The sequence below is a fragment of the Urocitellus parryii genome, chromosome 9, assembly GCF_045843805.1.
Source record: "Urocitellus parryii isolate mUroPar1 chromosome 9, mUroPar1.hap1, whole genome shotgun sequence".
Lineage (NCBI taxonomy): Eukaryota > Metazoa > Chordata > Mammalia > Rodentia > Sciuridae > Urocitellus > Urocitellus parryii.
This window is the reverse complement of record NC_135539.1, coordinates 115,840,760-115,865,385: the sequence shown is the minus strand read 5'-3', so window position 1 is coordinate 115,865,385 and position 24,626 is coordinate 115,840,760. Positions and strand designations below refer to the sequence as shown.

Genomic DNA, 24,626 nt, shown 5'->3' with positions numbered 1-24,626 from the left:
GCTGATGGCCTTCCTGGAATCTGTGCATCTCCTGTTCTGGCTGCCCAGCTCCCCATCCAGAGACCCTTGAAAATAACCTGGCCAAGTCCATTGTTTCTCTATATCCAACCTGTAGGACCCTCTGTTGCCTTCGAGATCATATCTCAGCTCTTTGGCTTAGTGTACAAAGTCCATCCTGGTTCTTCCTCTCTTGCCCCAAGTGCTAATGCCCTCTCCCCAAACTCCCCGTCATGGGTCACAGCTCCATGACATTTTTCAGGAACTCCATGCACTTTCACATTGCCAAGCCTTTGCAGGTGCCATGTCTTCTGTCCCTAGAACCCTTCTTTTCCAGGGTCTGCCCCGGCATTTTTTAGGATCCATTCAAATATTGCCTCACTTTGGACCCCTTCCAGGTTCCTCCAAGCTTCTCTGGAATCCCTTGGAATTGTGACACTTGTCTATCAAGCATCTATCACACTGAATTCTAATTATTGATTTGCATATTTATTTCCCCCTATGGACTAAAAGCTCCTTGGTGGCAGAAATCTTGCATTTTTGTGCACTGAAGTTTCTAGAGCATGGCAGGTACTCAGAAAAGATGTGCTATTGCATATGTCCTTCCACCTTGTGTTTGGCTCAAGGTGTGTGTGTGTGTGTGTGTGTGTGTGTGTGTGTGTGCGCGTGCGAGTGTGTGTGTGTTTGTAGTTATGGGCACCAAACCCAGGGCCTCACACATGCCAGACGAAAGTGCTCTACTACTGAGCTACATCTCCAGCCAAGAATGTGCTGTTTTGAAATCTTGCTAGTTGCTGCTTTCCTCTGGGAGTTTGTGTGGTTAGGAGGCAAGCAGATGGGCTCTTGCCTGTTGAGAATAGCATCAAGTTCAAGGCTCTGGAGTTAGATCTAGGATCTGTGTCTGGCTCGAATCAGCTTTGTGAAAAGTGACTGACCTCTACAAATCTCATATTTCAAACCTAAAAATATGGGTTACAATAGCACTTAGATCAATTCTCCAGCAGGTTTAGGGAAGCACAGCTCTGAGCATGGACCACACATAGAAGATAGCGAGGGTTCAGCAAGAAATTAGCTGAACCTGGGCATGTTGTCGCATGCCTGTAATCCCAGCTACTCTGGAGGCTGAGGCAGGAGGACTGCAAGTTTGAGGCCAGCTTGGGCAACTTACTGAGACCCTGTCTCAAAATAAATTAAATGGGCTGAGGAAGTAGCTCAGTGGTAGAGAGCTTGCCTAGCATATGCAAGGCCCTGGGTTCAATCCCTAGCACTGCAAGAACAAAATAGAACAAAAACCTTAGCTGTATGCTAGGATTTAGTAAATGTTCAATAATCGCAGTCTTGTCGTTCAGTTGTGTGTTTGTTTTGGATAGTGCTGGGCGTCAGGATGGAATTTGGGGCCTCCTGCTTGCTAGGCGAGCCCTTTCCCACTGACCTATATCCCCAGTCCTATTGCTCAGTTTGAAATTAGGAGCTGCCTTAGAATTCACTCCAGTTATTCTCTTGCCCCCTGAGGGCCCTAGAGTCTGATCTGCTATGGTCCAGGGGCCTGAGACAGAGTGTCCTGGAGGATGATATGCTGAGGGCAGCAAGGACTCCTCTGTGTCCAGCAGAGGGCCCTGGCAGCCTCTGGCCCGCAGGGTGGGAGGGAGGGCTGGCCATGCCAGACGCCTGACTGGAGGCGGACCCAGCAGGCCAGCTGCCTCTCTTGATTCTGCCCGGCACTTGGGTCTCCTGCCCTCACCTGCTCTCCCCAGGGCAGCTGTATCCTGCTTGTCCGGCCATGCGGTGGCTGTGTCCCCTGGCTGTGTCTCTTGCTGTGGTGCTGGCTGCAGGGCTAAACAGGGTCTCTGAGGGTGCCCCCTCACCCTTGGGCAGGCACAGAGCTGAGGCCCAAGAGCAGCAGAGCCGATCCAAGAGAGGCGCTGAGGATGAGGAGGCCAAAGAGGTGCAGCATTATGTGCCTGAGGAGTGGGCTGAGTACCCCAGGCCTATCCACCCTGCTGGCCTGCAGCCCACCAAATTGTTGGAGGCCACCAGCCCCAGCCTGGACAAGGATGGGGGCATCCTGAGCAGCGGGCAGGAGCTGAGGGGCAATCTGACAGGGGTGCCGGGTCAGAGGCTGCAGATCCAGAACCCCCTGTATCCGGTGACCGAGAGCTCCTACAGCGCCTATGCCATCATGCTCCTGGCACTGGTGGTGTTTGCTGTGGGCATAGTGGGCAACCTGTCCGTCATGTGCATCGTGTGGCACAGCTACTACCTGAAGAGTGCCTGGAACTCCATCCTCGCCAGCCTGGCCCTCTGGGATTTCCTGGTTCTCTTTTTCTGCCTCCCGGTTGTCATCTTCAATGAGATCACCAAGCAGAGACTGCTGGGTGACGTTTCTTGCCGGGCCGTGCCTTTCATGGAGGTGAGTGTGTTCGCTTCCAGAGCTCGGCTGCGGGGCTGCAATTCCTTGAAGCAGCTCAAAGTCCCCTTTAGACCCTGGGAAGTGGGTGCATAGAACCCCAGATCCCTGCGGCTCTGCCTTCACTCCCTTCTCCCCGGTGCTGGGGAAGGAGGCGAGCTTGGTGTTGGTGTCCGGTAGCTGTCAGGAGAGCAAGGTGGGCCAGGGGATGTGGCGGTGTGCAGGACCCTGGGTTCCAGCCCCAGCCTGGCCTCCCGCCTTCGAGCAAACTCAGGGCAGGTCTCTCCCTGGTTCTCTAGATCAGAGCTGCTGCCTCCTCTGTCTCTACCCTCCCCCATTGTTCCATCCAAGAAATCCTTCTGTCCTTTGTTGTGTCTCCTTCTTTCCCTATGTACCCATGGCGCTGCCCCGCACCCACGGCTTCCCATCTTAACTCCTCGCTATCCTGCCTCCTGGGCATTCCTGCTCCCTGCAAGTGCAAATGCCGGAAGGACAGACTTCCATTCCCCTCCGGACCGTGGTTATTGGTGTCATTGCTACCATCTCCATCAGTCACCCTCTAAATCCTCTCTGAAAGAGAAGACCCACTTCTGGGCCCTGGAGCCAACAGGGGCTCTGGTCTCCACTCTGCCCCTGACATACTGGGTGTCTCTGGGCAGCTCACACCTCCTTTCATTTCCTTATCTCCCACCCTAGCAGGATGGGTAGACCAGATGGCCCTTCTAGCTGGCTTGTTCTACAATTCTAAAGTAAGTCACTATGCCCTCACTTCTGGGAACTTCTTTGTTAAGATAAGCACATGGTTTTAAAGGTTGCTTGGCTCACCCAGAGACAATTTAATCACTGCCTAAGTGTACCCACATATGTGGATCAGGAAGGCTGCTGTCCATAAGAGAACCAGAATAAGAAAGTGGCGTGTGTGTGTGTGTGTGTGTGTGTGTGTGTGTGTTACTGGGGATTGAGCCAGGGCCTCACACATGCTAGGTGAGTGCTCAATCACTGAGTCACCTCCCCAGCCTTTTAAATTTTAAAGTGACCTTTTAAATTTTGGTTACATGTGATGTAATAATGAAGACTCTAGTGGCTGTGACCTCCCCATGAAGGCTGGTTTTACTCCATGGATGATGCTCTGTGACCCAGGTGACCTTCCTGTCTGGTTGTAGAAGGAATCAAATATCATTTCTCTCTCTCTCTCTTTCAGTACAGGGGTTGAACCCCAGGTCTTGTGCATGCGAGGCAAGCGCTCTACCCCTGAGCTACATCCTCAGCCTTTTAAAATTTCATCTAACTTTATTTTTTTACTTGAAGAATACAGAAGTAGTTTGATTTCTTTCATTGAATAATGCAAAACACAAATTCTGACTTCATATATATTCATATGTAACTTTTTCTCTGACATTCAAAACTCAGTAGATTGGTGAATCCAGAGGAACTTCTGTCACCATTATATGCAGCATACCATATTAGTTTTTTCCAAAGTTGATCCCAAACCATTTCTTCTTTTATACTCTAAAACATCTTCATTATGTGGTTGGATGAGCTAGAACCACAGGAAGCCAGTGGTGCTCAAGGTCAACCCAACTTTCCAGCCAGTCGGCTTTGTCACATGGTGAGTTCCCCAAGTAGAATTCCGACCGTGCTGAGGGGCCCCCCCTCAGGAGGCTGGTGGGTGCCAGCAGCCACAGGAAGGGTGTAGCAGCACAGATGGTGCCATGTCGTCATACTTAATTTTATTTTGAGTTAGGGACTCACTATGTTGCCTATTTGCCCTTGAACTTGGCCTCCTTCCTCAGTCTCCTGATAGTAGCTGGGATTACAGATGTTCACCACTGTGCCTGGTCAGGATCAGCATTAGACGCAGGTCCTGGTCCCAGCTCTCTACCCAGTTGGCTGTGTTGGATGATTTCATGGTTGAAGCTGGTCTTAAAAATCAGGATTCGGTCCCTGTTCCCCTGGTATTGAAGATCAAACACCCAAGAAACACTGAGGCAAGAGCAAAAAGTTTTATTAAAGGATAGCACGGAGAGACTCCTCCGCAGAGGAGGGAGTCCAGAGCTGGTGCCCCTGCACAGACTCTCTACGATCAGCAGTTAGAACTGTCCTTTCCTCTCCTCCTAAAGCCAGGAGTCCAACTAATGCTGGCCCAAAGGTACTCTAACCTGATAGGAGACCCCACAACACAGGATAACTTCGTCCCCATCTGGTGTTCATAGCCAGGGTGAGCTGTGAGTGGTCAGACACAGGACTTCAGAACTGGACAGTCTAGATAAAAAACTGGGCTTTTGCCAATTGCTAGCTGATTGAGCCTGGTAAGTTACTCACCTGCCTAAACCTCAGTTTCCTCATCTGTAAGTTGGGAACAATAGTAACAGCAATAACTATTTGAATTATTGTTTTTTTTTCCTTCTACTATTGGCCAGGGAAGCACTCAACCACTGAGCCACACTACTCAGCCCCTCTTTTTGGAGGTTTAAATGGGTAATATGCATAAAGTGCTTAGAATTAAAATCAATAACATATATGGTGGCTTTTATTGGGGGATGGTATGAGGGGAAAAAGGGCAAAGGCTGACTTTATGAACTTTCTTGCTTATGGTTGGAGGTAAACGGATACCCGGCCTTGCCTGACTGTGGTCCACAATGCCTAACATGTAGACTCTGACCCCAGGAAAGAGATGGTCCATGAGCTGATGGAGCCTAGGCTGGGAGATGGGATGGGCTTGGGGGCACAAAACAAACTTGCCCAGAACTCTCTAGTTGGGAGGATGTCAGGATGGTCCCTGGCAGGGAGCTGGGGAAGGCAGCTTGGGATATTTTTTGAGACATGGGGAAAGAAGGAGAGAGCATGGTGTTGTTGCCAGAGGCTGGAGGCGGAAGGCAGCTCCCCTGCAGGCCTGGGCTTCCCTGCCAAGAGAGGGGGCTGGGGTTCTTACAGAGGCCACTCAGCAGTGTGAATAAGCCTGGGATTGTGCTCCCCCAGCCAGAGAGGGAAGAATTTGGATGTAGGGGGCGGGTGGTCAGAGCCCAGAGTGTGGTCGAACATCACTGGATAGCTCGGGAGGGTTCTCTTCTTCTTTTATGCTCTTTGGCACTTTCTTCCCGGAGGCTGGGGCTTCTTCCTCTTGGCTCACAGGGTGATCTTCCTGTGTGTTCGATGAATAGCATGCAGGGATGGTGGGCCCAGACTGCTTGACAGGGGCTGGTCCCCACACAGTGAGGCCCTGGGCTTTTCAGGACAAGTGGAGAGGAAGGGAGGGAGGGAGGGAGAGAGAGAGACAGAGACAGAGACAGAGACAGAGAGCAAGCGAGCATGAATGAGTGTATAAGCCACGTTTCCCAAGAACTGCTCCCAATGAATGCACGGAAGCTGGTACAGGAAGTGGAAAGAGCTTCAAAGAGCCAGAACTTCCATGTCTTTGTCCTGGGTCTTCCTTAGTGATGGTTCTCCAATGATTCTCAAGCACTGGGGTCTGGAGGAGACAGGATGGGAACATCCCCTAGCTCAAGGAGTGTCTTTGGGCACCTCCTTTTCCATTTCCTTATCTCCTACCTTAGCAGGATGGGTAGACCAGATGGCAGGTGTGGGGTAAACTTCAGCTCTGTCATTTAAGATTTTTTTCTGCCTGACCCTCAGTTTCTTCTTCTGTGAGATGGTTGACGGAAGGTTTGACAATGTATGGAAGAGGACTGATGGTTAGACAATTCTCACCAAATGGTAGCTGTCATCATTACTATTATTTCCATACCATATAGGAAGTAATTCATGCTCTGTTTGGCCAGAAACCAGAGTTTCTTTCCTGTCCCACAGGTTCTGATCATGTGCCTCTGTCTCCCTCCACACCCTGGCCCACAGGTTTCCTCTCTGGGAGTCACGACCTTTAGCCTCTGTGCCCTGGGCATTGACCGCTTCCATGTGGCCACCAGCACCCTGCCCAAGGTGAGGCCCATTGAGCGGTGCCAGTCAATCCTGGCCAAGCTGGCTGTCATCTGGGTAGGCTCCATGACTCTGGCGGTGCCCGAGCTCCTGCTGTGGCAGCTGGTACAGGAGCCAGCCCCCACCACGGGCACCGTGGACTCGTGCATCATGAAACCCTCAGCCAGCCTGCCCGAGTCCCTTTACTCCCTAGTGATGACCTATCAGAATGCCCGCATGTGGTGGTACTTTGGCTGCTACTTCTGCCTGCCCATCCTCTTCACGGTCACCTGCCAGTTGGTGACGTGGCGGGTGCGGGGCCCGCCGGGTAGGAAGCCAGAGTGCCGGGCTGGTAAACACGAGCAGTGTGAGAGCCAGCTCAACAGCACCGTGGTGGGCCTGACCGTGGTCTACGCCTTCTGCACCCTCCCGGAGAACGTCTGCAACATCGTGGTGGCCTATCTGTCCACCGAGCTCACCCGCCAGACCCTGGACCTTCTGGGCCTCATCAACCAGTTCTCCACCTTCTTCAAAGGCGCCATCACCCCGGTGCTCCTCCTGTGCATCTGCAGGCCGCTGGGCCAGGCCTTCCTGGACTGTTGCTGCTGCTGCTGCTGCGAGGAGTGCGGGGCCTCGGAGGCCTCGACCGCGGGGGGCTCGGACAGCAAGCTCAAGACCGAGGTGTCCTCCTCCATCTACTTCCACAAGCCCAAGGAGTCCCCCCCACTGCTGCCCCTGGGCACGCCTTGCTGAGGCCAGGCCCCGGTGGGGATGGGGGCACAGGAGGAGGGGTGGAGCAGGCAGGGAGGGGCACCACCCCAGCCGGAGCCGAGCCTGCTGTTTCTTTCCCCATAGGTCTTGCTTTTCTGCCCATCTTGCTGTCTAGACATGGACCTGGCTCCTCTTGACAAGGCTGGGGGTGTCAAACCTCTTTTCCCAAGCAGGGCCTTTCCGTGTGGCTCTGAGGGGCCTCCTAGCCCTGTCCCTTCCACGGGTGGGCGGTGACGCTCCTAGGTCCTTAGAGCTGCCCCAAATCGCTGTCCCACCACCTGGGAGCCTGAACTTGGTCTTCCCTACCTTGGATGCAGCCTGTTTCCTTTCTCTGCCTTGGAACCTGACTCTATGGTAGTTGAGTTCTCCCCAATCGTCATCTCCTCATCCACCAACCCAGGGACCCGTCCTGGAATGGGGGGTTCCGCCTGACCAGCCTCAGGATCCTTTTCTCTGGACTGAATCTGTCCCAGCCATGGACACCTCCTCCCTTCTTTCAGAAGATTTCTCTCTCCTCCCTCGTCCTTTCTCTGAGGTACCCTGGGTGGCCCTCTCCAAACCTCTCTCCTTAGGTACTTTCCTATAGAAGGCCCTTCTTGAAAATAAACCAGGTAGAACTCACCCCTGTGCCCCCTGAACTTTTTGTGCCACGTCCTGGCAGTGTCCCAGTGCATCTGGCCCTTCCCCAGGCCTGGGCAGTGTCCTGGGGGCATTCCTCCTGACCACCTTTTGCCCTGGCCTATGGCTGCTGCCTGGTCCTGGGGCTCTGAGAGCATCTGACTTTTGAGAAACAAGGATGGAGGTCTTAGAGAGGAGGAGAACTGAGCCTTCATCCTGGCCTAGACCCAGAGTCCCTGGGAAGTCAAAAGGCTGCCAACTTATCTCCTCTGGAGCCCCCCCCCCACCCCGGTTTCCCTCTCTTCACAAAGCCCCCATTCGAGGGAATCCATGGCCTCCCCTCTCTTCGTTGCGGGGCTTCCCAGCCTCTCTGGCTCTGAGAGCGGCTCTTGTTCGATTTCTTAGAACGGACTGTTTTGCCCGTAGACGGCCCAGCTGCCTGTCCCCTGCCTGCCCCCACCCCACCCCCACTGCACCCTTCCTGCCAGGGCTGCATGCTATGTCCCCAACAGACCCTGCAGCTCCTCCTGTTGGTCCCCGTCCCTGAGGTTAGCTTCCCCCAGCTCGGCCTCTGGCCCTTTCGGAGGGTCCTGAGCCTTGCTGCTCCTGAGGAGCTGGCAGGCCATCAACCAGAAGTCATGCTCCGCCTCGGCCACCAACGCTCTCTGCCAGAGAGGCTCAGCTTCCTCCTCCCCTGCCTAAAGCTCAGCTCTGGGTCCCACCAGACAGTCCCGTCTGCCAGACCACCTGGAACCCCCATCTGAATGGAAGCGTCCCCAGGGGCCCAGGATGTTAGAGGCCAGGGGCTTCTGGTGGCCCCGGCCCCATTCTCCTCTCTCCAGCCACCCACACCCCTTGGCCTCTGCCTGCCCAGGGCCCGAGCCTCCCCCCACCTCTAGAGATCTTAACTGCCTTGTTCTTACTCCCTGGCACCCACCCCTGGGGCTGCTGATGCCGCCAGGAGAGCGAGGCTGTTGCTAGGCGATGGTCCTGCCATGCGCACACCCTTTGTGCTGGGGATGACACCCACCCAGTTTTCAGCAGACCTGTTGCCACAGTGACGGGAACCCCCAGCTTTGTAGAAACTTTAGATAGGGGGTGGGCAGGCCGGACTGGGGGCCAAAGGCGGGGGGTGCTGGAAGCTGCCAGGGGTGCTTCCTCCCCGTTTCCCCACAATCCCTTCTCCACCCCAGCCCCCCACCCCTAACACCAATAGCTTCCTAAGGGAGGCAGGGGCGGGGGCGGGTGAACTGAGGTGAAGTCCGGGACAGGGGCAGGGCTGAGACTAGAAGGCTCGGGGTGGGGGGCACCTCAACATCCTGTTTGGGGGCAATTTTCCACAAAGGGTCCCCTTGGCCCCTCCCTCCTGCTGGCTGGCCTGCTCAGAGATGCAGGGGGTGAGGTGGTGGCTGGAAGCCCCTGCCACTGCCGCTGCCTCCGCGGCCTGCCAACATGAATGGCTTGCAGAATTAGTCAGCAGGCTGGCCTGCCTTGGGAAAGAGCCACTGTCCCTCCAGCCTGGGCCAGCTAGGGAACAATGTGGGGTTTGTTGCTTAGGGGTCCCAGGCTTGCAGTGGGGGAAGGCACTGGGGTGGGCGGAAGACTTGAGCTGGGGTCCTCAGAGGAGGTGTGACACTTATCTCCGAGGGCAGCCCTCAGGCCCTGCTGTCAGGGGGAATCCTCTGAGCCTCCCCTCTGTCCAGGGACCCCCTCATTCCATCTCAGCTGCAGCATTTACCCTGGGGCCTGAATGCAGCCACTTAGCCTGTCTCCGCTTCCTTAACTGGGAGACAGAAGCAATCCCTCCTTCACAGAGGACTGTGGTCATTAAATGAGACAAGATATGTCAAGCATCTGGCCTCGTGCCTGCTGCCTTCTCTTTCTTTCTAGAAGGTCGGGGTCTTCTTAAATGCTTCCTAATCACGGTGTGTTTAAATTCATCCGCTTTTGGCATCAAAGCCCCAAATATGATAATTTACATATACCACATCCCTAGTCTGTTCCCTGTTCAACTTAAACAAGTTCTTAAGTCTTGTTCGGCACCTGCTCCATGCAGGTACTGGGCTGGGGTGACGCCTGCTGACTTACTGGTAACCAGTTTCTCCTATCTCCAACTTTAACCCTCGTTGAAGGAGGACAGGATCTGAGGCAGCTCAGCCCCGAAATCCCTAGATGAATGAAGCTGTTGGTCCATCCCCAGGCTCTGGGCCGCAGGCAAACCTTCGTAGTCATGAGGATAGGGCCAGAACCTGAGCCCACCCTCAACCTCCTTAACCGGATGGGCACATCTCCAACTCCTTAGGGGTTGGAGGTCACCCGAGAATCATTTAGCTCTAGTTCTCAAATCCCATCTACAGTCCTTCCTCAAATTCTTCTGGCAATGGGGGCATGCCGCTCTAGGCAGGAAAGGCATCCGATGGCTCTGGGGTGAGCAGTGCCTTCAGGAAGCGTCCCTGGGCACAGAGGAAGGGGCTGGGAGAGCTCAGGACTGGGGAGGCCAAGGGCACAGGGCCCCGGGGACCCATTTGCAGAACTAAGAGTGACTGTGGCTGCTTCTTCCTGCAGTAGTAGGAAGGGACAGGATGTTCTGCAGAGGCCTGCTCCATTTCCCAGGGTGAAGGGGAGGCAGGGGGAGGCGGAGCCGGGAGGCAGGGCTTATTGAAAACTGGGTCAAGATGGCTTCGGATTTGAGTGAGCAGAGCCTACCAGGCTCTGGGGTAGTAGCTGCGGGTACCAGAGAGGTCTGGCTAGACAGGAGGGGTGGGAGGAGGACTCAAGTCGGCAGAGGAGTGAAGGTAGGGCCTCTCCCAGGAAACCAGGAGCATCGACACCAACCGAGAGGTGGAAAGGAGCAGAGCCACCAGGCTCTGGGGCCTGAATGCAGGCCTGGGCTACTCTGAGAAGACACTTAACTGGTCCCAGCTGCAGAGTGGGGCTGGGGGGTGGGGCAGAGTACTGGTTCTGATCCAACCCTCACTGTGGATGAGGTCAGGGGCCTGGAAAAGAGAAGGGCTAAGGGCTGCGCTGGCTGTATGGACACAGCTCAGTCGGAGCACAGTCCAGCCTCCAGCCCTGTCCTCTGGCCACCCTGACCCAGGCCCTGGGCAGCTCCTTCGACAGACCTCCTCAGCTTCGCTTGGCAGCTGACAGTTCAAGGCTGGGACCACATGAAGGTCTGAAAAGAGAACGGGAAGGAGGCAACGCTGGATCCCAGACACACGTGTGGGCGGCTGTCCTGTGAGGGACCATTGTTCCAGGCAGGAGCACGTGCCCACCGTGGGCGCGGCTGTTTACGCCCAGTGTGCGGGGTGGGCTGGTATCCCCGTGGGTCTGCCACCAGCAGAAAAATAACTGGCACCACGAACCCCCCCAACACAAAATTGGTAATTTATTGTTGTTATTATTAGGAGGCAAAAAAAATGTACAGTTACAAGAATCATATTCCAAACAGAGGTTAAATATGAGCTGAAAAGTGTAAAAAAGGAAGAGGAACATCACTTTACAAATCATTAAATTAAACAAATAAACAAACAAAAAAACCAAACCCAAAGAACCAACCCCCCATGCTGAGTTCTCTCCTTGTGCAACTCTGCAAAATGAGAACAGAAAATGAGGTGGGCCGTGGAGGTGGGAGCCCTGGGTGGGGCAGGAGCCAGGGACCAGGAACAGGCGGAGAGGGTGCTGGGGCAGCATGGACACCGTTTTCCTGCCCCTTAGGCCTGGTGGTCTCTGGCACCTGGTTGTGCCTGGTGGCCCTACCAAGGCTGGGGGCAGAGAGGTTCCCACCTGCCTGTGGCATTGCAGCCCTGTGGGGACAAGCCAGATTGGGAGGCAGATACACACAGGACCGGGGTGTGCGGCGGGGGGAGGCCACCAATAACCTGGGCTGATACCTGACCCAGGTGCCAGGCTCTGCCTTTCTGGTCTGAACTTGCCCAAGCCCACCCTGCATCTCTCTCCTTCTCTCCAGATGGCCCCTCCCAGATCCTAAATGGCCCCTGCAGCATCAAATGGTTGATTTTAGTCTTTGCTTAAATTAAAAAATTAAAATATATATACATATATATACTGTACACACAGGACAACAACAGAGAGTGTTGAAAAGGGAAGTCGAGGCGTGGGCCGGAGGGAGCAGGGGCTGTGGGGCCAGGCCGTGGGAGGGAAGCAGGGTTGGGTGAAGGGATGAAGGGAGAGAAGGGGGAGAGGTTAGGGGCCCAGTTGGGGGGCAATTTATTTTACAATAAAAACAGGAGTTCAAACCTCAGCAGAATGGGTCTCTGGGAGCCCCAGAGGGCCGTCCCCACACTGAGTGGGGAGGGGTGGGTTTGGGGGGATGGGGTGGGCGGGGAGCTCGGCTTCAGGTTTAGATCACTGCCGTCCCTGGTCAGAGGGAGAAGGGCCGCGGTCTCAGCTTCTCCGTGACTTTGAGTGTTGAATAAGCCACTGTAGGGTGATGTCTGGGCAGGAGATGAGAGAAGTGTATAAGGCTTTGCTGAAGCTGGCTGCGGAGTGACAGTGAGCCCAGGGTTCCCCAAACCACAGCCAGGGAGCACGTCGAAGGGCACCCAAAGCCCAGCTTGACAAAGCTCCAAATAGCCCCAAATGGAAGGAAACAAAGCCCCGCATGTAGACTGGGCTGGAGTTGTCTGGTTCAACCCAGAACTCAAAGGTGCAGAAGGGGGCTAGTGGCCCAAGGTCATACACCACTGAGGCAGAGCTGGTACACTCAGAGTGGGGCCTCCTGGCTGCCCATTGCACCCGAGGACCACAAAGCTTTGTGCTACAGCTGTGGACTGGGAGCCTCTGAGAGCCCAATGCTAAGACATCCAGAAAAGATCTCCTCTCCCTTCCCCACTGCCACTCCCCGAGGTCAGTAGCTCCCCAAACTCACGCACCAATGTTGTCCTTCTCTTTGCAGGAGATGGAGTAGCAGCAAATCTCTCGGTCCTGGATGGCAGACAGATTCCTGGGGGGAGACCACAGTAGAGTCTGCTGAGGTTGGGACTGCTTGGGGACCTGGGACTAGGGAAAGACAGGGGCTTTTTCTGCCTAAACAATGAGGAGGGTGAGGCTCTTGGAAAGGTGCGTTCTGCTGCCACCATGTGGTGAGTTCTGAGAACTGCAACAAGCCCAGCCTCCAGGTCAGGTGGCTGGGGAATTTGGGGAGCTGGAAGTACAAAGAATCATCAAACTCACATTTTTTCTATCAGTTCCTTCTCATCCAGTGCCCCTGGGAGATCTCGCTTGTTACCCAGGACTAAGACCTACAGTGGAGGAAGGATGAGGATTAAATGTAGAGCAGCCCCGCCCTTCCCCACCTCCTCTCCCCACCCTTGGGATGCAGGCTTTTCTCCCACCCCCAGTGACCTCCCAGCCAAGCTCCCTTGCTCCTTTCACTCCATTCCCTTGCTGACCGGGATGCCCTGCAACTGAGGTTTGTCCAGTAGGTTGTGGAGTTCATTTTTGGAGGCCTCGATCTTCTCCTGGTCTGCAGCATCCACCATATACCTGGGGAAAGGCAAGGCAGGACAGCACATGGACACCATGCATGGGGTGGGCAGGAAGGAAGAGGGAGCTGGTACTGGAAGCAGGAAACTACTTGCTGCGGGGTGGTCCCTTCTGGAGCTGCGGGCGAGCCTGGCCGGGCTCAAGGCTCTAGCTCAATGAATGCTTTCTCAATCTATGCAGGTAAAATACTGGTGACTCTGGGGCCACCTCTATCCTGGCATCTGTGGCAGCTGTCACTCGTGTGGCACAGGCTTGGGCCCTGTAGGATCAGCTGTAAGTCCAGCCCAAAGTGACCCACTTAGGTTCTCATGAAAAGCCTACGTAAGGCAAGAGTGGAAAAAGCAAAGGAAATCCCAGGATATTTTCTTGCAGCAAGATGCTTTAAAAAATAAAAAATCAGGTTAAAAACCCATCTATTGTCTGTTCTATCAGGAAAACTAAACAACCATTGTCTAGGCATATATATGTCAAGTAAAATTATTTCTAAAAAGTAAGGCAATGAAACACCCCAAATTCAAGACAGTGGTGACGTGAGCTGGGGATAGGCAGGGAGACAATGAGGAGCCCCCCGACAGTCCAGCTGGTTTGCTGGGGCCCTGGTTCTTAGACTGGGCAGCCATCCAGAGCATTTACCTAATAAGAAACAAGCAGGGTGCAAAACAGGCAGATTGTGCACAGAAAGTTGGCCCTGAACCCAGGACTAGGTCTGATTGGATTCTGTGCCTCTGAGGTCCCTGCAGGTAGTGTGTGTGGCGGGGAGTGGGGTGGGATGGAGGAGGACCAGGTAAGCGGAGGAGTCCTTCAGCCCCACCGGCCCATACTTACACAATGGCACTCACTCCCCGGCAGTAGCGCTCCCACATGCTGCGGAAACGGGGCTGTCCCCCAATGTCCCAGAGCTAAGCAAGAAGAGGGTGAGATGGCCTCAGTAGCAAGTAGGTGACCAAAACCCATCTTGGCTCCTTAGCAGTTCCCCCTCCTCTCAGTTTCTCCTCCTCTGTCCCCACACCCTTCCAGCCACCTCTGACACCTTCTGCTCTCTTTTTCCAACTTCCCAGTGATGGGACCCCTGGCCTCTGGTCTCCCTGGTCTGCTCCTCCCAAGAGGCCCTCTGGCCCTCCCCAACACAAGTGCTCCTCTACAGCCACCTTGCTAGTGCCAGTAGTTTAGCCTCCTGCCCCTCACCTTGATGGTCACGTTCCCTTTGGTGATTTTGCGCATGTTGAAGCCCACGGTGGGGATCATGTCTTCATTGAACTGTCCTGACTGGAGGGAAGAGTCAGAATTGTAAGAGGTACAAAGCCCAACAGGCCCAGGTGTGCCCTCCCTGGTGGTCACAGGCCAAGGGACTGCAGGAAGAATGCAGCACTGAAGCCAGAGTCTCTTAGACTTCCCTGAGGCAGTGAGGCATGGGGGTCAGTGTCATAGGGACCATCTCTTGAATGCCTCTTGCTTGCAGGCAGGATGGTCCACAACCAAACTAGGTGTCCACCCTGCACCTGGAGATCTCCTGTGAAGAGGCCCATCTTCCTCAAGCAATCTCAAAGTTTCTCAACCCAGACTGGGAGAAAGTTCTTCATAAGGTCTAACCTATGGCACTCTGTTAAGTGAAGCCTCTTGACTGTATTTAGTCTGCAGTGGAAGGGAAGAATAAATTACTTCCCAGGAAAAGGACCTGGAACAGATCATGGTCTAACACTCAAGGGATAAATCAAGGAAAACAGACATATTTTCAAACTAGCAGTAAATATTCAAGTAAAAATTGTGGGGTGAGGTGTAAATTGACCACTCTCAAAATGTAATAAATGCCAAGCCATTTCAGAATTATCCTTGGTTAGGCAGGCACAGTGGCATCTATGCCTGTAATTCCAGCGGCTCAGGAGGCTGAGGTAGGAGGATCTTGAGTTCAAAGTCAGTCTCAGCATCTTTGTGAGGCCCTCAACAATTTAATGAGGCCCCATCTTTAAATAAAATTTTAAAAAGGGCTGGGGATGTGGCTCAGTAGTTAAGTGTCCCTGGGTTAAATTCCTGGTGCCAAAAAAAGAAAGAATGAAAGAAAGAAAAAAGAATTAACCATAGTTTTTATTTGCACTCTACTCCATCTGATAGGGCGGATAACCCACACTCTATTATTTGTTTCCATGCATCTCCCCCTAGACCCAAAGCTTCTTAGGGAGAGGGCCCATGCCTACAGCAATAGCATTAGGGAATGTTTGCTGACTACTTGAGAGTTGATTGTAATTCCATTCTCCATAATCCATGTTCAAATTCTAGTCATTTTCACTTCTCCCCTTTAAACTGTCTCTAAGATCTCTGGATTGTTCTAAACCAACCACAGACTTCAAATAAGGCCAGACTTAACTCCCTCCCGGGTCATCTCCACTCACATAGGACACTTCTGCTCACCACCCAGAAGCAGGCTGCAGGAGACGGGGCTCACTTAACCCTGAACTTGAGAGGGACAGCCCTGTTCCTTTACCACATCCTTTTCTCCCACCCAGTGAAAGAATCACTTGCCTCAGTTCCCGTAAAGAGGTCAGGGGTTCTGACCGCTGGCCAAGCTGCCGGAGATGATCAGTTCTTTCTCAGTACCTCCAAGTCTAAATGAAGACCCCTCAGGTCCTCGTTGAGCACCCTTCCCTTCCATCCACAGGAACACCTGCTCCCCAAGGCCTCAGGGTGATGTGAGAATCAAGTGACCATGAACAACACCCAGTGACAAGGTAAAGCAGGGGTTCCTCATCTGAGGCTTTAAAGGTCCTCTGGATTTCCTGAAATTGCACACCATCTCTGTGTGTGAAACTTCGTTTATATGTATAGTCACTCCTGGGTATCTACAGGGGTTGGTCCCAAGAACCCCTCCACAGTACAAAATCTGGGGACGCTCAAGTCCTTTAGATAAAATGGCACAGTATTTGCCTATAACCCACACACAGCCTCCCTTATATTTTATTATTATTTTATTTTTATTTTATTTTTTAGTTCTTGGCGGACGACACAATATCTTTGTTTTTGTATGTGGTGCTGAGGATTGAACCCGGGCCGCACGCATGCCAGGAAAGCTCGCTACCGCTTGAGCCACATCCCCAGCCCTCCCTTATATTTTAAATTATCTCTTGATTACTTATATCTAATAACAATGCAAATGCTATGTAAATAGTTACCATATTGTCATCATCCTGTATCTTTTAGGGAAAAATGAAAAGAAAAATTAGACCTATGTTCAATATACAGATGAAATTTTTTTGTGTGTGTGAAAACTTTTTTTTTTCCCCCCAGTACCAGGGATTGAACTCAGGGGTGTTTAACCACTGAGCCACATCCCCAGCCCTTTTTTTATATTTTATTTTGAGATAGGGTCTCACTGAGTTCCTTAGGTCCTCACTAAGATGCTGAGTCTGGCTTTGAACTCATGATCCTCCTGCCTCAGCCTCCGAACTGCTGGGATTACAGGCATGCGCCACGGTGCCCAGCTTGAAAAGTATTCATAAGAAGAGGTCTCGTTATGTTGCCCAGGTTGGCCTCGAATGCCTGGGCTGAATCTATCCCCTTGCCTTAGACTCCCAAGTAGCTGGGACAAAAGTCATGCACCACCACGTCTGGCTTCTTCTGAATATTTCTGATCCTTGGTTGGTTGTATGCAGAGATTCAAAGCCCACTGATATGGAGGACTGACTGTACGCTTCTTGGGGGAAAGGGTCCCTAATTTTTCTCAGTTATCCAAAGCATCCAATAGCCCCCCAGAAGTTAGGAATCACCAGGAGAAGTGTGTACCTGAAGGAGGACTGCCTGCCTCTGGCAAAGTAAGAACAAAGGGTGGCCTGATACCCAAGCCCCGGCATGACTCTGGGCTGTGGGACTGGGCACCTGCTGGGCCAAAGGACACACCCCGCCCCATCCCAGCTGACGAAGAACATGGAAGGGTTTAGGGTGTAGCTCAGTGGTAGAGTACTTGCCTGGCATGTGTGAGGCTCTGGGTTCAATCCCCAGTACTGCCAAAGAAAGAAAGAAAGAAAGAATTTGGAGCCGGGTGTGGCAGTGCACATCTATGATCCCAGCTCCTCAGGAGGCTGAGGCAGGAGGAGGACAATTTCAAGGCCAGCCTCAGCAATTTAGTGAGACCCTCCCTGTCTCAAAATAAAATAAATAAGTAAATATAAAGGACTGGGGATATGGCTCAGTGGTAAAGCACCCCTGGGTTCAACCCTAGTATAACAAAAACCCCCATAAGTCTGAGGAAGGAAACCCAGTTCTTATTCATCCACCATCACAGGAGAGCTTTAATAAGATACTTTATCCTCTCTGGGACCCAGGGTTTCCTACTATAAAAAGGGGGAGAAAGGTTTTGGTTTCCTAGGAGTTATGAATAAGGCTAACCAAGTGCTTGGAATTTTCTTTCTTTCTTTTTGTGGGGGTGATGTAGATAGATCCCAGAGTCTCCCCACATGCTAGGCATGAGCTTTGCTTCATCCCCAGCCCTTTTCACATTTTTAAATTTTGAGACAGAATCTCATTATGTTGCCCAGGCTGGCCTTGAACTTGTGATCCTCTTGCCTCAGCCTCTTGAGTCATGGAGATTACAGGCACCCGCCACCAAGCCTGTCTAGAATAAATTGTAATATGGCACAGGAACCATCATTGGTCTTTAGCAATAAGACCCACAGGCTCCCAAATACATGGGAACCTAGCCTGGTAGAATGTGACCTTGGCAAAGAAAGATGCTAGGGGAACTTCAGGGAGTCAGGTGGCCCCCCAGCACGGGGAGCCTCTTCTGTTCAGCCATCATCAGAGCTAAGTTGGATCAGGGTATGACTTAATTTCCCTGCTGATGCCTCCCAAGTTCCTCAGGTAAGAACGGAAGTAATCTTAAGTTATTTAGCCCAACCTCTTGTCTCAGACTTGGACATCCTCTGGCCCATTCCCTCCTGGGTCCACCCTAACTATTAGAAAGTTCTTTATAATGCATCAAGAATCCATCTTCCTATAATTTCTAGCCTTTTGTTCCTAAATCCTGGTGAGTACTACAAGATTAATTCTTCCTATGGAAGAACAGTCTTTTATTACACTTTAAATATTTGAAAATATCCGTTTCCCTGGGCTAAAACATCTACTTTTCTACCATCACAATTTTTTCAGAACTCAGATCAGGTTTTGTTTCTTAGAAGCACTGTAAACTTTCTACCTAACTTCTTTTCAAATTCCTATTAACCTGCTGAGCAGCTATACACACTCAGTTCACTTCCTACTTAAAGCCAGACCTCATCCAGTGAAGAAAAGAACCCACTGGGAAGATGCTGATACAGAGGGCAGGGGAACACAGGGAGGTGATGCAGAAAGTCAGTGGTGGGCATGGGAACAGAGCCCTGGATTCCTGGCCCTTCATTTCTAGAAGACACTACTTATTATATACAGGGTGAGCAGAAAGTCTAATGTGGTATCGCTGGTTGTAGATCTGAGGACACTGGAGTTACCCAGATGCTGAAATTCCAACTGCAGTCTGCAAGGGGCGGTTTTTCTTGGAAGTCCTCTTTTAGGGAAGGGACCCAGGGTCCTGCTCTTTTAGGATGTACCAGTTGAAGTGATAAACTTAATATCTAAATCACGGTTCTTGGAAACCCCATCTTTGGGTCTAGGACCAGTTCCCTGGACAACCCTAGAGTCTGTCCCAAGGTTTCCTGGGCTAGAGAGAGGGAACTTTCCCTGAACTTCCCAGAAACTCTTGACCCTGGCAGCAGCATTTGGGATTCTTGGGTTCTGTTGCTGCCCTATGTCATAGCCTCCCATCTGGATTGATGCTCATCCAGAGGGGGCCTTCAGACCCAGAAACTGAACCCACCTGAGTACTTGTCGATCCCTGCCCAGGAGCATGGCTTTAATAATGCTCCATGAGGAGAATTTCCTTGGGGACAGGAGGTGACTTGTTTCTCCTCTTGGTCTTACTCCAGAGACATCTCCTAGAACTAAATGCCTAGAAGCCCAGCCACTGAGGCCTGCAGAGCCAAGGAGGAGTGCAGGTGTGCCGCAACTCTGGGATCCCAAGAGCCAAGTCAATGCCAAGTCTAACCAAGGAGTCTCTGACCCTGGAGTTAGAGCTTAGGCAGACAGGAGCCGGGAAGCATGTCAAAAAAACATCATGCCCCAAACCTCAGTCACAAACTAGACGTTCTGCCTTGGCAGGAGATGCTGGGTAGAGGAAGGGGCAGAGGTCACCTGCAGAGCATGTATAGTGTAGGAAGCCAGTGCCCAATCATGTGACCGTGAGTACCAGCCCCTCCAGCCTTCCATCTGTCCTGCTGCTTCAGACCAAGTGTAGTAGTAACAACTCCACCCTGCAACACTCCCCTGGGGGATGCTGAGACCTGTCAGGGAGACTCAGGTCCTGCAAGGTTGGGTAACAATTAGGCAGGTGGCAGTGCTAGGCTGGGGCCACTATCCTTTGCCTACCTATCTATTCAGCATTTTGTATCAATATTTGGCCACATCAGGGTTCTTGGAAACCCCATCTTTGGGTCTTGGACCAGTTCCCTGGACAACCCTAGGGTCTGTCCCAAGGTTTCCTGAGTCCCACAAGCCCGAGTCCTGCCTGGCTGGGAAATGCAGGCCGCAGCCATTACTGCAGCCTCAGCTCACACACCCAGGGAGCTCATCTTCCCTTTTTTGAGAGAGATTTTAACTCCTTCTCCACCACTCCCCTGGCACAGAAAGACTATAGCAATCGCCCTCCTCAGTTTTGACTCCCTGATGCCCTCGGAGCCACTCTCTGCCATGTCCCCAAGTGGGTAGCGCCCCTGCAACTCATCCTCTGGTAGAGAGTACCTCCTCTTGCAACTTCTGAGCCAGGCGGAGACTCCAAACTCCCTTTACGGTGCCATCCTCTCTGGACCCCCAGCGACACCACAGTCCCGGAGAGGTTCCGGGAAGGAGGAGTCTGGGTCTGAGCCAAGGGCCTCAGCTGACTCCTCTGTCCCTGGGGACTACCTCCCCTCTACGCGGTGGGGTCGGGTCGGGGCATCATCTATCAAAATGGGATGGAGCCCTCAGGGTGGGACTGGGTTGGCCCAGGCCGCCTCCCAAGCAGCTCAGACCGCCTGTCCCGTGACGCTCCTCGCGCGGGGCGGAAAGGCCCGGGCACTTTCGCCCCGTCATGCCCCCTTGCAAGGGGGCCTGTCTCAGCCCGCAGCGGGTCCCAGGTGCCTGGAGACCCCCCTCTGTGCCGCCAACACCAGAGCGCCACCCATCTCCTGGATCCTCCTCCCTGCCCCCAGCTGTGCCATCCTGGCTCAGGAGGGAGAGCGGGTCGCGTGCCACTCGGGTCCCCCACCGGCCGTGCTAGGCCCCAAGCGCCCGGGGCCGGCTCCTCCCCCGCCCGACACCCGGCGGTGCCCCGCCATGCCAGGCGGCGACCCGGGTTTCCCAGGGCGCAGTGCAGGCGGAGACAGGCCAGACCCTCGGCCCGCGCCCGGGGCCCGCGCCACGCGCCCTCGTACCGCGATCACGTTGACGAAGGTGGTCTTGCCCGAGTACTGCAGCCCGACCAGCGTGAGCTCCATCTCCTCCTTCCAGAACAGGGCCTTGAACCAGTCCAGCAGTTTATTGAACAAAGCGATCATGGTCGCTGCCGCCGGCCCCGCCCGGTGCCGGGTCCCGCCGCCCCTCGTTGCCCTCGCGCTGCGGCCCGGAGCGGCCCCTCCCCGGTGCGGCCCGGGTCCCGCTGCTCGGTGCGGGCGGAGGCTCGAGCGCGGCGGCCGACGACTTGCTGCCCCCGGATCCGCTCGCCGATGGGTGTGGCTTCAGCGCCCTCCTCCTCCTCCGCTGCCGCCGCCGCCCTCCCGCGGGCCGGGCAGCGTCCTGCTCGCACCCGAGCGCGCGCTCCTCCCTCGCCCGCAGCCAGGGGCCGACGCCCGCGAGCGGTGGGCGGGGAAGCCGGGGCTGCGAGGGTAGGGGTTGACTGGCAGCGACGAGGCCGGGCGCTCGGGAGAGGAGGCGAATTTTATTTTCTCTCTCTTCTTGGGCCACTGCGCGTTTATTGCCACTCCTTCGTTCTTCAAGGGTGGTGTTCCTGATGCGGGTGAGGGGCCGCTAAGCAACAGCGTCTCCAGTTTGAAGAAAGGGGTGCTGGTGTCGCCCACTTTCCAGGACACAAAGATGAGATCTCTAGGAAAGGGAGGCAATGGAGGCTTTTTGTTTCTTAATCCCTGCATCTCAATATCCCTGGGTACTGAGTCCCCTCCTCCAAAATGTACCCAGGGGAGAGTAACAGCCACATTTGGGTCTTTTAATACTCCATCTTGTTTTGTTAACCACAACTTACCCAGGCTACTTGTTCAGGAGCCTCTGGTCCAAAGTGAAATAGATGTTTGAACTTGATGCTGATTATTGCTAGTATCATGACGACAATGAAACAGACAAAAACCCTGGCAGGGGAGCCCCAGTGAGGAACATCTGTGGCAAAGGGAAATATATGCTGTTTTGGTAAAAAAGTTTTCTTCCAGAGCAGAACTGATAGTGGGTGGTGTAGGACCGCAGAGACGCCTCCACTCCTCTCTTGCAGGAACTAACCACTGGGCCTGCTCACCCAGCCAGCTGTACCTCACTAGTCCCCAGCTTCAGGGCAGTTCCCAGCTTCTGTTGGATGCTCCTTTGAATTTGATTTCCAAGAACACCCCTATGGAGTCTACTCTCTCAGTCAAAGGCAAATAAACTCTCAACATCAATCATATCCATCAAACCTACCCAAGAGTTAGATGACCCCAACTGACCAAATAGTTGCCAAAGTGGAAGAATCCCTACCTTAGATCAGTATAATGTTCTGGTTTATTAAGCACTGTCTGTCTAATCTGTACCCTTTATAAGTCTCCCTTTAGCTCCTAATGTACTTGATTTGTCTGAATGACTGAATATGTCTCCCCCAAATTAATATGTCGAAATCCTAATCCCCCAATGATGGTATTAGGAGGAGGATTAAGTCATGAGGTGGAGCCCTACTAGATAGGATTAGTGTCCTTATAAAAGAGGAGAGAGAGAGAGGGAGGAGAGGAGAAAGAGAGGAGAGAGAGAGAGAGAGAGAGAGAGAGAGAGAGAGAGAGAGAGAACATGAACAAACACGTGCAGTCTAGCTCAGAGCCTATGCCCCTTCCACCAGGCAAGGGAACAGAAGAAGGCTCTGCTTATGAGCCAGAATGTGGGTCCTAACCAAAAACTGAATCTATAAGCACATTGATCTTGGACTTTCTATTATTCACAACAGTGAGAAACAAATTTCTCCAATTTGTGTTTGTGTGTGTGCTTGTGTGGGTGCTGAGGATTGACTACAAGGCCTTGTATGTGCTAGCAAGCAACCTACCACTGAGCTACATCTTCAGCCCCAGTTTGTTTGTTTGTTTGTTTGTTTCTTTCTTTCAATTTTTTTTAGTTGTAGTTGGACACAATACCTTTATTTTATTTATTTCTTTTTACGCAATGCTGAGGATCGAACCCAGTGCCTCGCACATGCTAGGCAAGCACTCTACCGTTGAGCCACAACTCCAGCCCCTCAGCCCCAGTTTCTGTTGTTTATAAACCACCCAGTTTGAGCTATTTTGCTATAGCAGCCTGGTCAGGCTAAGATAGCATACTTCGATCTCATTTCCTAAATTAACTTACAGTTGCACTTTTTTTCCTATCCTTGGAAGGGCTAGAAAAATGAACATCCCAGGGGTAAAGATTGCTGCAGCCTGTAACTGGTCTGTGAAGTAAACTATATTGCTATGAAGAGCCCCAGAGGCTTGAGAAGATGGAAAGAAGGAATCAGTCAGTCATCCAACAAGTCTTTATTTTTTCCACTTGGTTACTTCTCCAGAGCTGGTACCCTCTGAGCTCTGGAGCAAGGTTAGACTCACAGTGCAGGAGGGTGCCCTTGGGGGCTATGCCATTGCTTTCCTCCAGACTGAGTCTGAGCTCAGGGCAGGATCAGGCACTTGAGAGCCCTCCACCTTGCTTGGGTGGCACAGATGGTGGTGCCTCCCACAGGGCTCTGGAAGGTGGAGGTATTGGTGAGCCCACTCCAGGCCTATGAAGGATGGAGGGATTTCTCCATAAGGCCAAGCAGAAGCATGAAGAAAATGAACCTCAACAGCAGCACTGCATGTCCTTTAAAAGAGACGTCATGAGAGGGGAGCCCAGCTGCTTTCTGGGACCAGCTCCTTGGGGTTTTCACGGAGAACGGTGTCAGCCACCCTCTGGGGTTGAGGGCCAGGAGGAATGGTGCTTTACTACCATCATCCTCAGAGTCAAGAAGGGCTCAGGGTTTGGGTACCTTCCTGAGATTTTGTAGTTGAGCCCTGAGATGAATCTGGGTTGCCTTGGAAATCGTGTTGAGATGAATGGTGATTAGTTCTCTGGGGTAGATGTGAGGGGTTGCAATTCAGTGTGAACCCGTCTGTCTGTACGGGGTGGTTGGAACTCAGAATGTTCTGGAAACAGCCAAGCTCTCCAGATGTACTCTGCAAATGCAGGGCATGGAGGATATGGTGGGGGTGGGGGTTTTTGAATCAGATGGAGTTCTTTGTCTCCTCCTGTCTCCTCTTTCTTTGGTGCTTCCTGGGCACCCAGGGTATCTTCTGAGGTCATAGAGCAAAGCAGAGAGTGTTGGGGCTCCACAGAAAGTAGATGGGTAAGTGGCGGGCAGTTATGTAGGCAGGGACAATCTTCTTGACCTCTGATTTGTCCCCACATATTGCCTCTTTCAACTGACATGCCTGGTTTCAACTGACATGCCTGATCACCGCTGTAGCCTCCTCTCAGGATACATGCATGGGAACAGGGGTCACCTGGGTCTTTGTTCACCTTCGAGGGGGGTCATCCTGCACTCACTGATGCGTAGGGTGGAGCAGGGAGCCTGCCAGGATGCGGAGAATCTGACTGAGGTCAGAACCAGCTCTTCATCTGGCCAGTGCTTAGGCAGGGCCTGGGTGGAGGATTATCTTGGAATCACCCTCTTGCCAGCCCCAGGAAAAGGAGAGACCACTGGAACAGCAGCTGGGAACTTCTCTGATTGCTTCCCTTTTGACAGCAGAGCACTTTATGTCCATGACATAGATGAGAAGATTGAATGCTCACAAAGCATTTTCGGGAAGAACAACCCACCTGGGCTTGTGTCTCATCTGTGCCAGCTCCTACCTTTAAGGTCAGAGATTTGACCGCTCCTCTATTACCCATCTGGGGCCACTAGGGGAGGCAGAGGAGTGGCCAGTGGGGGGCACCTGAAACCTGGCCTCTCATTCTTGCTGATTCAGCTTCCTGGGACCCTAAGTGCTCACTAATGGGGCATCCCTTCCCACTCTCATGCAGGGGGTACCCCAGATCTCACAGCCCACTTCCCCAAACCCAGGCCTGAAGGGCGGTTGGCACCTGGGCTGGTGAAGGGTGGCAGGGG

General features: G+C 53.0%; 2 protein-coding genes and 1 pseudogene across 2 annotated transcripts; 1 reads left to right on the top strand and 2 right to left on the bottom strand.

Annotated features, from left to right (window-relative positions):
• Positions 1-1,724: 1,724 nt before the first annotated feature.
• On the top strand, positions 1,725-7,692 carry Gpr37l1 (G protein-coupled receptor 37 like 1). Its single transcript, XM_026397166.2, has 2 exons — positions 1,725-2,407; positions 6,257-7,692. The coding sequence occupies exons 1-2, from the start codon at positions 1,778-1,780 to the stop codon at positions 7,067-7,069; spliced, it is 1,443 nt and encodes a 480-aa protein (XP_026252951.2). The 5' UTR covers positions 1,725-1,777; the 3' UTR covers positions 7,070-7,692.
• On the bottom strand, positions 2,845-4,118 carry LOC113188752 (NADH dehydrogenase [ubiquinone] 1 subunit C1, mitochondrial pseudogene; annotated as a pseudogene).
• A 3,386-nt stretch (positions 7,693-11,078) lies between the features above and the next one.
• Positions 11,079-20,992, bottom strand: Arl8a (ARF like GTPase 8A). The gene is made up of 7 exons (XM_026397145.2): positions 20,701-20,992; positions 14,399-14,479; positions 14,039-14,112; positions 13,120-13,213; positions 12,902-12,969; positions 12,601-12,671; positions 11,079-12,162 (listed from the first exon to the last, which is right to left on the bottom strand). The coding sequence occupies exons 1-7, from the start codon at positions 20,821-20,823 to the stop codon at positions 12,113-12,115; spliced, it is 561 nt and encodes a 186-aa protein (XP_026252930.1). The 5' UTR covers positions 20,824-20,992; the 3' UTR covers positions 11,079-12,112.
• Between the last annotated feature and the right edge of the window lie 3,634 nt (positions 20,993-24,626).